At 36.9% G+C, this 14,550-nt stretch overlaps 1 protein-coding gene across 1 annotated transcript in view; it reads left to right on the top strand.

The window, feature by feature from the left end:
• The window catches only part of LOC131061360 (uncharacterized), a 41,348-nt gene extending 38,068 nt beyond the window's left edge, over positions 1 to 3,280 (top strand). Inside the window, exons 3-4 of the mRNA XM_059214822.1 lie at positions 3,073 to 3,143; positions 3,238 to 3,280. Of these exons, the coding sequence (XP_059070805.1) occupies positions 3,073 to 3,143; positions 3,238 to 3,280 (114 nt within the window). The remainder of the gene's footprint in view (positions 1 to 3,072; positions 3,144 to 3,237) is intronic.
• Positions 3,281 to 14,550: the final 11,270 nt, after the last annotated feature.

Here is a 14,550-nt window from a genome sequence, read left to right on the forward strand (position 1 = left end):
CTTCAAATGGGATTGACAATTTTTGTAAGAAATATGGTATTAGGAGACATCTTTCTGCTCTAAGAACTCAATAGAAAGTTGTGGTAGAAAGGAAGAATAGAACTGTTATTGATATGGCTAGAATCATGATGAAAGATGCTAACATGGCTAATGTGTACTGAAAAGAAGTTGGGCATACTGATGTTTACATTCTTAATATGGTTCATATAAGAGATAATCATACTAAGGCACCATATGAATTGTGGTATGAAAGATCACCTACAGTGAAATAATTCAAAATCTTTGGGAATAAGTGATCTATTAAAAGAGATGAGAATGGCCTTGGAAAGTTTGATACTAGAGTAGATGAAATATTTTTGGGATATGCCACAAAATAGAAAATATTATTGGTGCTACAATAAGAGATTAAACAAGATAGTGGAGAGAAAAAATGTTAAAGTATGTGAGGTATGGGATCAAACTACCCTTGAACCTATTCAAGAGACCAAATTTGAGATCATTCTTATTGTAGTAGAAGAAAAGATAGATCCAGAAGGAAAAAATGAAGAGAAATCAAACAAAACAAAAGAAGATAAAGAAGAATCAGAGCAAGCAATCAAGACCTTAAAATATGTGCAAAGGAATCATTCAGAAGATCAAATAATCAGAGACAAGAACAAAGGAGTTTGAAGACAAGAAGTGATAACAAGGTAAATGAGCAAACTAATTATTGTTTTCTTTCACTGATTGAGCCTAAATCATATGAAAAATCAAGAAAAGAAAAAAGTTTGGTAAAAGCAATGGAAGAAGAATTGAATCAAATACAAAAGAATTAGAATTGGGAGCTAGTAACTAGATTGGTGGATTAAAATGTGTTAGGAACTAAGTGGGTACTCTAGAACAAACTAAATGAACAAGGACAAGTCACAAGGAACATGGAAAGCTTTATATGTAAAGGATATTCTTAGGTAGAAGGCATTGATTTTAAAGAAACTTTTGCTCCAATCGCTAGGATGGAAGTTGTTAGAATATTTCTTATGTTTTATGCCTACAAGAACTTTATAGTATATCAGATGGATGTCAAGTGAGCATTTCTGAATGGAGAATTGGAAGAAGAAGTGTACATTGAACAACTAGATGGATTTAGAATTTTAGAAGATTTGAACATGGTTTGCAAATTAAACAAGGCATTGTATGGAATAAAACAAGCACCTAGAGCATGGTATGCAAGACTGGATAGATATTTGTTACAACAGAACTTTGGGAAAGGAACTACAAAAAATAATATTTATTTTAAGGTTGAAGGAATTAAGTTGTTGATTGTTGTTGTTTATGTTGATGATATTATCTTTGGAGCAAGTGATGGAAATTATGTAAAGAATTTGCAAAAGCAATGTAGAAAGAATTTGAGATTTCTATGTTTGGAGCAATGTCATTTTTTCTTAGTCTTCAAATTACTTAGTTGGATGATGGAATATTTATTTCTCAAGCTGAATTTGTTAAAGAGATGTTAAAGAAGTTTGATATGGAGAATTGTAAACTTGTTTCTATCTCTTTAGTTGTCAGATGCATATTAGGAAAAGATGATACATCTTTGGATGTTGATCATAAGAAGTAAAAATCTATGACTGGAGAACTATTATATCTTACTGCTTCTAGATTAGATATTATGCAGGTTGTATGTTTGATTACAATGTTTCAAGATAGTCTGAAGAAAACTCAAGATCAAGCAATGAAGAGGATTTTTAGATATCTGAAAGGAACTTAGGAATTTGGTCTATGCTACAAGAAGGATGGATATTTCATGTTGAAAGCATATACAAATACTGATTGGGTCAAAGTATTGATGAGAGGAAAAGTACTAGTGGTGGTGCATTCTTTTTGGGAGATATATTTGTTTCATGGATGAGTAAGAAATAAGAATCAATGTCATTATCCACTATGAAATTTAAATAAATTGTTGTACCATCATGTTGTACTCAAGTTTTATAGATGATGCAGTCTTAAGGATATCATAGTGGTGCATGATGAAGCTATTCCTGTTATGTGTGATAATACCAGTACTATAAACATTTCAAATAATATGATTATGCATTTAAGAACTAAACATATCTAAATTATTATCATTTATTAAGAGAGAAGGTCATGGAGAAAGAATTCAAATTGGAATACATTTCTACAATAAAACATATAGAAGACATTTTTACGAAGGCATTAGAAAATGATACTTTTGAGTAGCTGAGGCAGAAGTTAGAGGTTATCGCCCCTCCTTTTTCTAACTAGATGCATTATCAATAATGCATCTTTCCAAGAGGAGACTTAGTGCTTATCTTTATCTCTTGGATTGATGTTGTTGCTACTCTCAAGGGGAGCAGTGGTGTGAGTTGGTTAGTATAGTTTGCAATGCCCTTTGTCATTGTTGTCAAAGGGGGAGAGAGTTGTTGTGAGATTATGATGATCAAGTGATGTCTTGGTGTGGCCATCAATGATAAAGGGGGAGATTATTGGAGTTTGTTGATAACAAAAACTTGTATGGTTGTCATTAATGTCAAACCTAGTTATCTAAATGGATGTTGGTCAAGATATACTCTTGGTTGATGGTCCAAAAATCTTTTGGTTCCCTCCAGATATGTTGTTAATTGTGTTACTATTTAGTGGATCATATTATTTTAGTGTTGGAAGATGTATTGAGATGTTGTTTTGGGTCTCTCCATGGCATGTGGAGATCCAGATTGAGTATTTTGCATCAAAAGAGATTATGTGGCTGATAGGTTGATTATTTTTACACATGTTACGTTTGGTAACAAATTTGGAGTATGATTTGTTAGAGTAATTGGGTATTTACTTGATTAATTAAACAATATTTGTTTAATTCTTTAAGTTCCCTATTATCTTTTTACACTTAAACTAACATTAGGTGCACAATAATTAATTCTTTTGTTAATTATTATGTGCAAGCCTAGGTTTTCCCTTTTAGGGTTTCTTGACCTATTAGAGGTTATTTTTCTTTTCTTTGTATCATTTATGACACTACACATTCTGGTGAATATTGAGTTTTCTTTTGAGCATATTTTCTTGTGTTTTGTTCTACAGATTGTTCATGCTTCATTGCTTCTCCGTGTGACAGATTGTTTTAGCTTGCAGAAGATCTTTAGGCTCTTCCAGTGTGGTGTTGTGTTTCACAACTCCAACATGGTATCAGAGCTCAGATCTGCAACCATCTATTCCTATTTTTGAGATTTTTTTCATTGGAAGCAGATCTGGGGTTTCAGGCAATTTTTTGTTGTGTGCTTATGGATAGGCCTTTTTATGAGCACTTTGAACCTAAATGGACCTCACCATAGTGCTTAGAAGGCCCAAAAACCGCTATAGTCATATAAAATTTGTCTATTTTTGACTCCTGAGCATCTAGGTGATTTTTTCTCCAACACCAAGCTGTACGGCTCTGGCACACAAATCGAGAAAAAAATAAAAAAAGATTGCCTTTTTTACAATATGCAGGCTGGATTTTTTATTTTTTTTTAAAATCACAAAAAAATCATCACAAAAAAAATAAATAAAAAAAAAAACAAAAAAAAAACAAGAGGGCACGAAAAAGTTTTTGGTTTTTGGGGTTTATCGCACGATACCGGACCTGATAGTCCGGTCACCGTACGTCCTACCAGACTTGTCAATCCATCCCCTGTGGCCCCCGCCGGCCCCTCCAGCCTCCACTGCCGGGACTACCCCCGCTACTGGCCACTCCCCGAAGATCCCCGTCTGCCACCGCCCTGCCCGGCCCCCTGCCGCTGTCGCCGCTCCGCCTGGAGATCCCCGTTGTCGCCGTTCCTCTCGTAGGATCCACTCTGCTTGGGATCACCACCTCCGCCCAACCTAACCACCCCCACCTCTACCCTCGAGCCTGTTACTACTTATCAAGTTGCCATTAGTTTTTATATTCAAAGTCATACTATATACTCTAGTCGGTTAGCACTACCGAATCATGCAGTCGGTATATGCAGAGAAGCCGGTATGCACAGTCTAGTAAGTTACAGAAGAAAGTAGTCACATAACGCAGTACACACCGAGTTGTCTACCGAGTATCTTTTCATGGATACCGAGCAGTAAAGATGACACACCGAGTTGACATACACCAAGTGAAACGTGTTACCAGATACATTGAACCTGGACATGCTTATGAAAACGTGTTACAAGATCGAGGCACATCAAACCGTTATCATATTGGAAATTGCACCAGAAGATTGTGTATGATTTTGAGATCAATATAACCATTGAAATATTTTGTATAGTTATTCATTCGAGGAATCATGTTTGTAAGATTGAAGCAATGAATTGGATCACCGTCTTAAGAGATATATTTATACAGCATGAGTTAAGTGTGTATGTATGCATAAAAAGAAGACTGTTACAGAGACACATAGGTCACCGAGAAGGTTTTCAGAGAACAGTCGAAGAACAGAGTAAATAGAAGGGTTTACCGAGTTACTATATGGGTTACCGAGGTATGCTATAAGCAAGGTAATCTATTCTGAGCACATAGAATTTGCTATAACATTTCAGATGTAAAGTTGCACATATTTGTAATGATTTTATTGTAATATTGTGAAGTTGAAAGAGAAACCTTTAACAAGGTAAAAGACTCTAATCAAGTCTATAAATTGTAAAGCCCTAACTAGGTGCAACATTCAGATTAAATGTTGTAAAATCCTCTAGCAAAGTAGATCTAATAGATCTTGTTACTCCTAACAGGGTAAGCTATCAGAAATAGCTAAAATGTAGCTCTAACCGAGCACTCTTTATTATTGCAGTAGTGAAGTTGTGGGTGCCATCCGCACCACAGTTTTTCTCTCTAACCAAGAGTTTCTGCGTAACCAAAATATATGTGTTATGGAGTGAATCATGTATGATTGTTATCTATTTGCTTTAACTTTATTTTATGTTACTGCACTATTCTGTTTATGCATAACAGTAAAGTTATTATTCAAGAAAAGTTTTTCAGTACTGATTCACCCCTCCCCTCTCAGTACATTAGCTTTCCATATTGGGCCTAACAATTGGTATTAGAGCTCGAATCTTGGAAAAGGGTTTAACTACCTAAAGAGAAAGATCTTATCAATGGAAGGCTATAAACAATCTCGGAGGATTGTATATCTACAAGAAGAGTTGGATCATGCTAATCAAGTGATTGCAGACATGCAAAGACAAATGCAAAAATCTCTGAAAGTAAGAAGAAGATTATCTAATGACTTGCAGGATTCTCAAGAGTTAGTGGAACAAATTGAGACATCATCTGAGAATTGTATATCTGAAGAAACTGAAGAAATGATTGGAGTATTGAAAGAAAAGAACAAAGCATTGGTTGATCAAATAAAAGCAATGAAAAGAGAACAAGAACATTTCGATACACAGATGACTGAAAATCTAGATGCATTGAGGACAATTGAGGATAAAGCAAGAGATCTACAGAGAGAGAAACAACAACTTGAAGTCTTAGTATCTGATAAGAATGATGAAATCATAAGGTTGACTGGGATTCAACAAAATATGACAAATAAACTAGGTTATGCACATCATGAAGCAATTCTAAAGAATGATGAGAATCAAGCATTGAAACTTGAAGTATCAAGGTTGACTGATGAACTTGAAACAGAGAAGAAATCCAAAGAAACACTAAAGAAGAGTTATGAAGCATCAAAGATGTTGGATGAGCAATTGAATACAAGAAGACCCAACAAAGATGCAGGACTTGGTTACAAAGGAATTCATACTACCGAGAGAGGAGAATCATCAAAGAAAGCTTGAAACATGAATAACATCAAAAGAAAGAAGCCTATTTGCTACTACTATGGAAATCAAGGTCATACTACCAACGTATGCCAAATCAGAAAAGGTAAGCAACCAAATATCACTAAGTCCAATGGTTATTGTTACAATTGCAATAAATATGGTCACACATTTCATCAATGTAGGACAAAGTCTGTTAACAACTATCAGAAGGCAAAATACAAAGGGTTTTGTAGAAACTGCAATATATATGGACATAGTACTGAGAAGTGTTGGCTTAAGCAAAAGAACTACATGTGGTCTGCACACCGAGAAAACACTAGAGGTTACCAAACTCACACAAATCCTTACCAACAATATGTAGCAGTACCATGGGATTACAACACAAGGGTATGGTGTGAATGTTGTGGAAGATATGGACATATTAGTGCCAACTATTTTATAAGGTTTGGAATGAACAACCGAAGATCATGGAGAAATCCTGGTATGGCATGTTTTCATTGTCACAAAGTTGGACATTTAGCTGGAGATTGCAGAGATCAACCTAGAGGAGACACTGAAGAAATAAAAGAGAAATTAAAGATGATTTGGAAAAAGAAGGAAATTGTGTCAAATGAAGAAAGCACCTTACCTACCGAGTTAGGTGCACCTATTCCAAATTAATCACAAAAGGTACGAAGGGACTGCATTCTTTGAAGGTTAAAATCATAACAGTTCCTATTCTATTATGTACTAAATTCAAAATCTGCATAGTTAAGATGCATTAGTAAGTTTGAAATTCTATCAAAAGTACTTTACAGGAAACTTGTCAAGTCGGTGAATACAGGAAGCCTGTCAAGCCGGTAAATGAAGGAAATTTGGTTACTCAATTAAAACAAAAAAAGAGAGTAAATTGGTTAAAAGGTGAACTGAGTGCATTTAATATATTTGACCTAACTTGCATAGAGCTCGATAAGGTATTTTGTGTACTTAAAAGCATTTTTGCGGTCATTTACACTTACCAAGTTTTCGAAAGAGCATAGCAGAGCGATTCCAAGGTGATCAAACCTCATTCTAAGTGAATTCAAGGTATTTACAGCAAATCTCATCACACTGTTAAGCTAGCTTACCGATCTTATCAAATTGTTATTATCTATTGAGTGTGAAGCGTTTGTCATTTGTAAACCGTCAAACCCTAAGGATAGTTTGCTAAGTTTTTACCTGAAATCTACAATGGTGCCCAAGATCCAAGATCCCATAGTTGTCAAGAATATAGAGAAGCCCTCACTAAAATACACTTTGACTCCTAAAGTCGCCTCTGAACCAGATGACAAAACCACCTTTTCACTCATCCTAGATCGAGTCTTGTTAGTTGAAGATGTGAGATTCTTCACCAAATGCCGTGTTGAAGAACTCAATCATGTTGAGATTAGAGACACCTATGATGAAATATGTACTGATGGTGTATTAAACAGCAAGTATGAACACATCAGAATCAAGGGATTGACTGAAGCCCTAACCTACCCTTGTGTGTTCAAGCCCCAATGGGTCAAGTTTGTTCTAAGTAGAGTTCATGATGATTTCATGTGGCTAGAAGAGCAACCATTCAAAATCACTAAGGAAATCATTCATGTGATCACTGGTTATCCTATCTATGATCATGCACGAGCTCATAAGATGATATCACAAAAGGAGTTAATTAGTTTAACCGGAGTAGAATCTGATTACAGAGGATTGAAACTAAACAATGTCATTGATGCAGAACTTAAGTTTACCATTAGAGTAATCGATTGTTGTTTCTTCCAATCTGCAAGGGAAAATAGTGTACCCTATGCCGCAGTTGACATAGCTTATAAAATTGTGAAAAAGGGAATGAAAATTGACTTATGTGAAGTGTTATTGAAGAACCTATTTGAGAATTTGAACACAATAAGGAAGCCGAAGAAGAACAACTCAGCAAATACACTGAAGTTTGGTTCACTTCTTGTATGCATTTTTTTCTACTTTGAGAAATTCTTTCCATCAGTCGGTAAAGTAGTTTGGGAGCTACACCGACCAATCACCCATCAGATTAATGACTTTATCAAGAAGTTGGGAGATAATTTCAATGATATAATGGATGACTACTTCAGCAAATTTCAAGAGAAGATGCACAACAGGTACCAGATTCCACCCCAACTAGTGGAGAAATATAAGGATGACATATGCTTTGAGGTAGATACTGATTACTATTATGTGAATGTTGTGGAACCAAGAACTCAATATTTGCCACCTATGGGTTATGAGATTGACTTTGATATCACACAACAACAAATTGATGCATATCTTTCATTACCAAGGCATGCTACCGAGCTAAGATATGGAACTTATGAAGAAGTTAAGGAAAAGGTAAAAATGAGCATTGTAGTACCCAAAGCTACAAGAAAGGCTACAAAGATGATTAAGGCATTATCTGAGAAATTTGGAGAAGACTCTTGATCTACACCTGTCAAAGGCACTCTTGCCATCATCGAAGAGGAATCTGAAGCTCAAGAGGAAGCTATAACACTAAGCACTAAATTTCCTAAGGGTATAGTGTTGAAAAGAAAGAAACTGGACACTTCAAGGCCCTACCGACTCCACCTCCAACAAAGAGACCTAACACTAGAGCATCAGCTGCATCACTGAGTAAGAAATTACTGCTACCAAGGTAACCTAGACCTATAAGAAATCAACTCAGAGACTCATTCTGGCAAAAGAGTCTAGTGATACAGAATCCGAAGATGCAAACAAATTCTAGATTGTAAAGAGTAAGAAGGTAAATATACATAGTGTTGAAAACTTCTGTGCCAATCTAAAAGAATATGGTGGATTTGGAGGATTTAATATGTCAAGTATGAGACTAGGAATAATGATGAGAAGAGACAAATTGAAGAAGCTGTCATCTGCACACTTCTAAAGTTTCGGCTAGCTCCATTAGAACTAGTCAAGTCACTTCCAAATGAACTTTACTTGCATATTGATAATAGGTGGAAATATGCAATGGACTCGGAGAAACAAATTAGAGAAAGAAGTCTAGTCCATCTATTTCCTGATATGTCTATAGCAGAAATAAATGAACATTTGACAACCTACAATTCAAAATTTCTTGTCAAACAGAGAGCCTTAAAACTGATGAATGGGCTATATATTGATGTAGAAAATGAGACAAAAGCAAAATGGCAGGAAATCTTCAAAATCAAGGACGTCGGGGAACAATCTAAAGTTGAAATTATTGATGTCACCGAACAAGGTCCTGATGCTACCAAGCAAGACCTGACTGACACTATTCAAATTGATGAAGATGTCATGGATGCAGAAGCACCGGAGCAGGAAATGATAGAAGGCACTACATAATCAAAACTTGTATCTAGTGAATCTGTTTTAGAAAAAGTTTAGCCTTACCCACCGATCAATCAACTTGTCTCTACCAAAGCTCCTCAGGATACAGCACAAGGCACCGAAGGTCACCAGTCTGAAGTAGCAGAAGGTACAACTCAAGAACAGACCTCTCAAGCACCCTCAAGCATCGAAAATGTAGCAGCTGAGACACCCAGTACCGAGACACCAAAAGACACCATAGCAGCTATAGGAACTGACCAAAGTGTTGCCTCTACCGAGCAACCTACTGAGGGTTAGCAAGCCTCTCAAGCTATTGTCTTGGTCCACCCAACCAAAGGAAAAGAGAAGAAGGTGAAAAAACATAGTTTCAAAGTTGATTTATCTAAACCAATAGTGTTTCCCAATGTGGATATCTCAAAATTAAAGGGGCAAGCACTTATTGATTTCGGTGAACTATACAAAGTAAAGGCCGAACAAGAAAAATAGATGGCCATTCAAAAGAAGAATAAAGTACTTCAGAAGGTGAAGACATTGGTGACAGATATGCTACCTTCAGCTACAGTGTCAATCGATGCAGCCATCCACATTCAACTGGATGAACTCCTTAATCAAATAGAAACATCTAGAGTAGATGCATCTGAGTACATGAGCAAGCTAAAAGACAAGGAGCTTACTGCAAAAATGATAGAAGAGGTACAGAAAGCTCTAGCTATTGGCAAAGTCAAACTTGTCAAATTCATTATTGAGTTGTCCCCTCAACTCAAGCATATTCTTTATTTATTTCAGAAACTTTGTACATTTTCTATATTCATTAAAGATATCAAGAATAAAACTGATGCAATTGAGAAAGAGATCACCGATCTCTCAAATAAGTTGACCACTGAGCCCAATTCAGTTCAAAAATTTTATACCAAGCTTCAACAGCTCATGGATCAACAATTGGAACTAAGAAATGAAGAACACAAGATCAGGATGGATATAATGACACTCCAGACATTATTCCTTCCTCATCTTTAATCAGTTCAAGAACTGATTAACCGAGCTACATGCCTATCTACTACACAAGAGGGAAACACTCTTGATGGCTTAATATCCCTATTGGTTGATATTCAAGCACAAAATTCTTTAATGGAAAGTGTAAAGGATGCCCTCTCTGTCGCACTCACCGACACCTAGATAAAGTATAAATCCATTTTTGATCAGTTACCACCCCCAGATGGAAATTAAGTTTTTTATGTTTGTCAAAAAGGGGGAGTGATACTATATAAGGGGAGTAATATAATATATTGAGGGAGTGATATAGTTTTGGTGAAATAGTTTTCATATAGTATTCGAAGTATTGTATACAGGGGGAGTATATCGAGTAGAGTATGTAGATTATCCAAGGACAGTAACCAGAGCACACAAGCACAGAACCGAGCATGCAAAATTAGAGTTATGTATAGTATAATGATAAGGGGAGTATATCTGAATATACTATTTCATTGACTATTGTATATATTGTCAAGTATAGTCATTTTGCAATGTATATAGATTTTTGAGTTATGACTTTGAAAGTAGTTTTGTCAAACATCTCAACTAATGTCAAAAGGGGAGATTGTTACTACTTATCAAGTTGCCATTAGTTTTTATATTCAAAGTCATACTATATACTCTAGTCGGTTAGCACTACCGAATCATGCAGTCGGTATACACAGAGAAGTCGGTATGCACAATCTAGTCGGTTACAGAAGAAAGCAGTCATAGAACGTAGTACACACCGAGCTGTCTATCGAGTATCTTTTCATGGATACCAAGCAGTAAAGATGACACACCGAGTTGACATACACCAAGTGAAACGTGTTACCAGATACATTGAACCTGGACATGCATATGAAAACATGTTACAAGATTGAGGCACATCGAACCGTTATCACATTGGAAATTGCACCAGAAGATTGTGTATGATTTTGAGATCAATCTAACCAATGAAATATTTTGTATAGTTATTCATTCGAGGAATCATGTTTGTAAGATCGAAGCAATAAATTGGATCACCGTCTTAAGAGATCTATTTATACAGCATGAGTTAAGTGTGTTTGTATGCATAAAAAGAAGACTGTTACAGAGACACAGAGGTCACTGAGAAGGTTTTCAGAGAACAGTCGAAGAACAAAGTAAACAGAAGGGTTTACCGAGTTACTATATGGGTTACTGAGGTATGCTATAAACAAGGTAATCTATTCTGAGCGCATATAATCTACTATAACATTTCAGATGTAAAGTTGTAGATATTTGTAATGATTTTATTATAATATTGTGAAGTTGAAAGAGAAACCTTTAATAGGGTAAAAGACTCTAATCAAGTCTATAAATTGTAAAGCCTCTAACTAGGTGCAGCATTCAGATTAAATGTTGTAAAATCCTCTAGCAAGGTAGATCTTACAAATCTTGTTACTCCTAACAAGGTAAGCTATCAGAAATAGCTAAAATGTAGCTCTAACCGAGCACTCTTTATTATTGCAGTAGTGAAGTTGTGGGTGTCATCCCCACCACAGTTTTTCTCTCTAACCAAGAGTTTCTACGTACCCAAAATATATGTGTTATGGAGTGAATCATGTATGATTGTTATCTATTTGCTTTAAATTTATTTTATGTTATTGCACTATTCTGTTTATGCATAACAGTAAAGTTATTATTCAAGAAAAGTTTTCAGTACTGATTCACCCCTCCCTTCTCAGTACATTAGCTTTCCATATTGGGCCTAACACGGCCACCTCCCTCTGCCTTCTCCACTCTCTAGTCTTTTTTGAGAGGGGGTTGTTTTTTGTGTCTATCTTTCACCTCTGGAGTCGGTTTTTGGTAAATGAATAGGCGTCGGAAAGTTGGTTCCGATCCAGACGTCATGGAGTTGGATTTTTTTCTCGCATCTTCTGTTTAACTATACTTTTTTCTAGTCAAAGTTGGGCTTCTTTTCTGCACTTTAGGAGCTGTAGATTGTGCAAACGGGCTCCATTTTTCGAAAATGAATAGGCGTTGGAAAGCTCTTAGCATGCTCTATTCATATTTGTGATTTTTTTTCTTAGACTTTTCATCAGGTACATGAGATATCAGTTTGAATTTTTTTTGCTTATGCACTACTTCCTTCTCATCAGTATGTACTAGGGTTTGGGTTTATCTATTGCGGGGGGTATTTTTTCTTGCTTTCTGTCATTTATATCAGAAATCACAAACACCAAAACTCTCAAAACAAACAAACCCATTTGCATCTTCTGTCTAGTCTAAAAGATCACATAATAATAAAAAAAAAACCAACAAGCAGGTGCAGGTGTAGGTACATAGTTTTCTTCTCATGGCCGATCCTTCAGTTGAGTTGTTGACTTCACACAACTATCACACCTAGAAGCCCCACATCATGAGGCTCCTTAAGGCATGAGGGTTGTGGTCTTGTTTGGATGAGGTTCAGCCAATATTGTAGTGTCCTTATGAGCTTCTTCAGCACAAGAACAAGATGGATGAGGATATGGGTTTGCTCTCCTAGCATGTCTCTGACAGTCTTTGATTTCATCTTGATGAGTTGCTCACTCCTCGGGCTATGTGGTTGAAGTTCGAGTCTCTCTTCGAGAGGGTCAATGAGATTCAGGCATTACAGATTGAGGCAGAGTTGGTTTCTTTGTCACCTGATTCCTTTCCCACCATTGAGGAATTCTTGAACAAGTTCAAGATTACCCGATCTATTCTTCAGGGATGTGGCAAGATTAAGACTAACATAGAGTGCATTCATTTGATTCTTTTGAAGCTTCAGGGTCATTTTCAATTTTTCGCCTCTACTTTCTACTCCACCATGGATGGCTTGGGTGCTTGTTTCACCATGCCTACCTTTGATGTCTTTTGTGAGCATTTGTCTCATGAGAAGTCTCATCTTTCTCAGCTAGATATGCTTTTAGGATCCAAGAACAAAGCATTGGTTGCTCAGTCCTCTAAGGAGAAACAAAAGCAGAAATCGAAGCTGAAGAAGCCTTCTACAAGTAGTGAGAATCCCTCCAAACCTACTCATAAGTCTAAATCTAAACTACCATTTCCTCCCAAGCATGAGAAATCTTCATAGTTTGGTGAGTCTTCCTCCAATACTAAGAAGAAATCAAGAGATACTTGCAGTTTTTGTGGCAAGGAAGGACATCTCATTTCCCGATGTTGGAAATGTTTAGAGGCTTTAGAGGAAGCCATGCAGCAACATCACATCTCCTCACCTTAGGCATCTTCTCCTTCCACAGGGAAAGCTCATGCTCTCACTGCTCAAGCTTCAACCTATGGGTCCACATGGATACTTGATTCTGGTGCTTCTCACCGTATGACTCACACTCAGCAGTTGGTTACTTCTCTTGCCTCTTGTGGTACTTCACAGATTGCAGTGGGTGACTCAGTTCAGCTTTCAGTCTTGGGTTCAGGTTTTGTCTCATTGGATGGGGGTACTCTGGCTTTGGTAAGACAATTGATTTCTCACCACATGATGTGGTTATTCAGGACCTCCATGACTCTGATTTGGTTGTAGCTACTGGGAGTGTGGCTACTGCATATCGTCTATACAGATTTGATGGATTTGAGCCCTTTGTGGGTGTTGGTTCGTCTCTTATAGCACATGCAGATTCAGTGAGTAAGCTTTGGCATGAGCACTTGGGCCATGTCAATTACAGATATCTTCAGCAGATGAGTACACAGGCACTTGTTCTTGGGCTCCCACAGATTTCCTACACTGATGGTGTTTGTCATGGTTGTGTTCTTGGCAAGCATCACAGAGATCCCTTTCTGAAGGGAAGAGCCCCTCGTGCTTTTGCACCCTTGGAGTTGATTCACAGTGATCTCATGTCATTTCCCACTCCTTTTTTGGGGGCCAAGTATGTGCTCACTTTTATTGATGACTTCTCCAGATGCACATGGGTGTACTTTCTTAAGTACAGGTCTGATTTTTTTTCATTCATTTCGAATCTTCAAGACATTTGTTGAGAAGTAGTCAAGTTGTTCTATTCGGTCGATACGTACAGATAATGGGGGGAGAGTATGTGAATCAGGCTTTCAAAGATTTTTGCACTGAGTATGGTTTGCAACATCAGTTTACTGTTCCCTACACCCCTCAGTAGAATGGTGTCGCTGAGTGCAAGAACATAACTTCATGGGAGATGGTGAATTGTATAATTCAGTCCAGGTCCACGGATTCATTATTTTGGGCTGAGGCAGTCAATTGTGCAAACTATATTCAGAATCGGATGCCTCACAAAGATATTCGACATATGACTCCTGAGGAGGCTTGGTCTCATAACAAGCCTCATGTTTCTTTTTTCCGAGTGTTTGGTAGTTAGGCATGGGCTTTTATTCCTGATGCTCAGAGGAAAACCATGGAGTGGAAGAGTCAGCCACTCATTTTTGTTGGCTATTATGAGGATGTTAAGGCATACAGGTTGTTTGATCCTG

This window comes from Cryptomeria japonica, chromosome 11 (genome assembly GCF_030272615.1).
Source record: "Cryptomeria japonica chromosome 11, Sugi_1.0, whole genome shotgun sequence".
Lineage (NCBI taxonomy): Eukaryota > Viridiplantae > Streptophyta > Pinopsida > Cupressales > Cupressaceae > Cryptomeria > Cryptomeria japonica.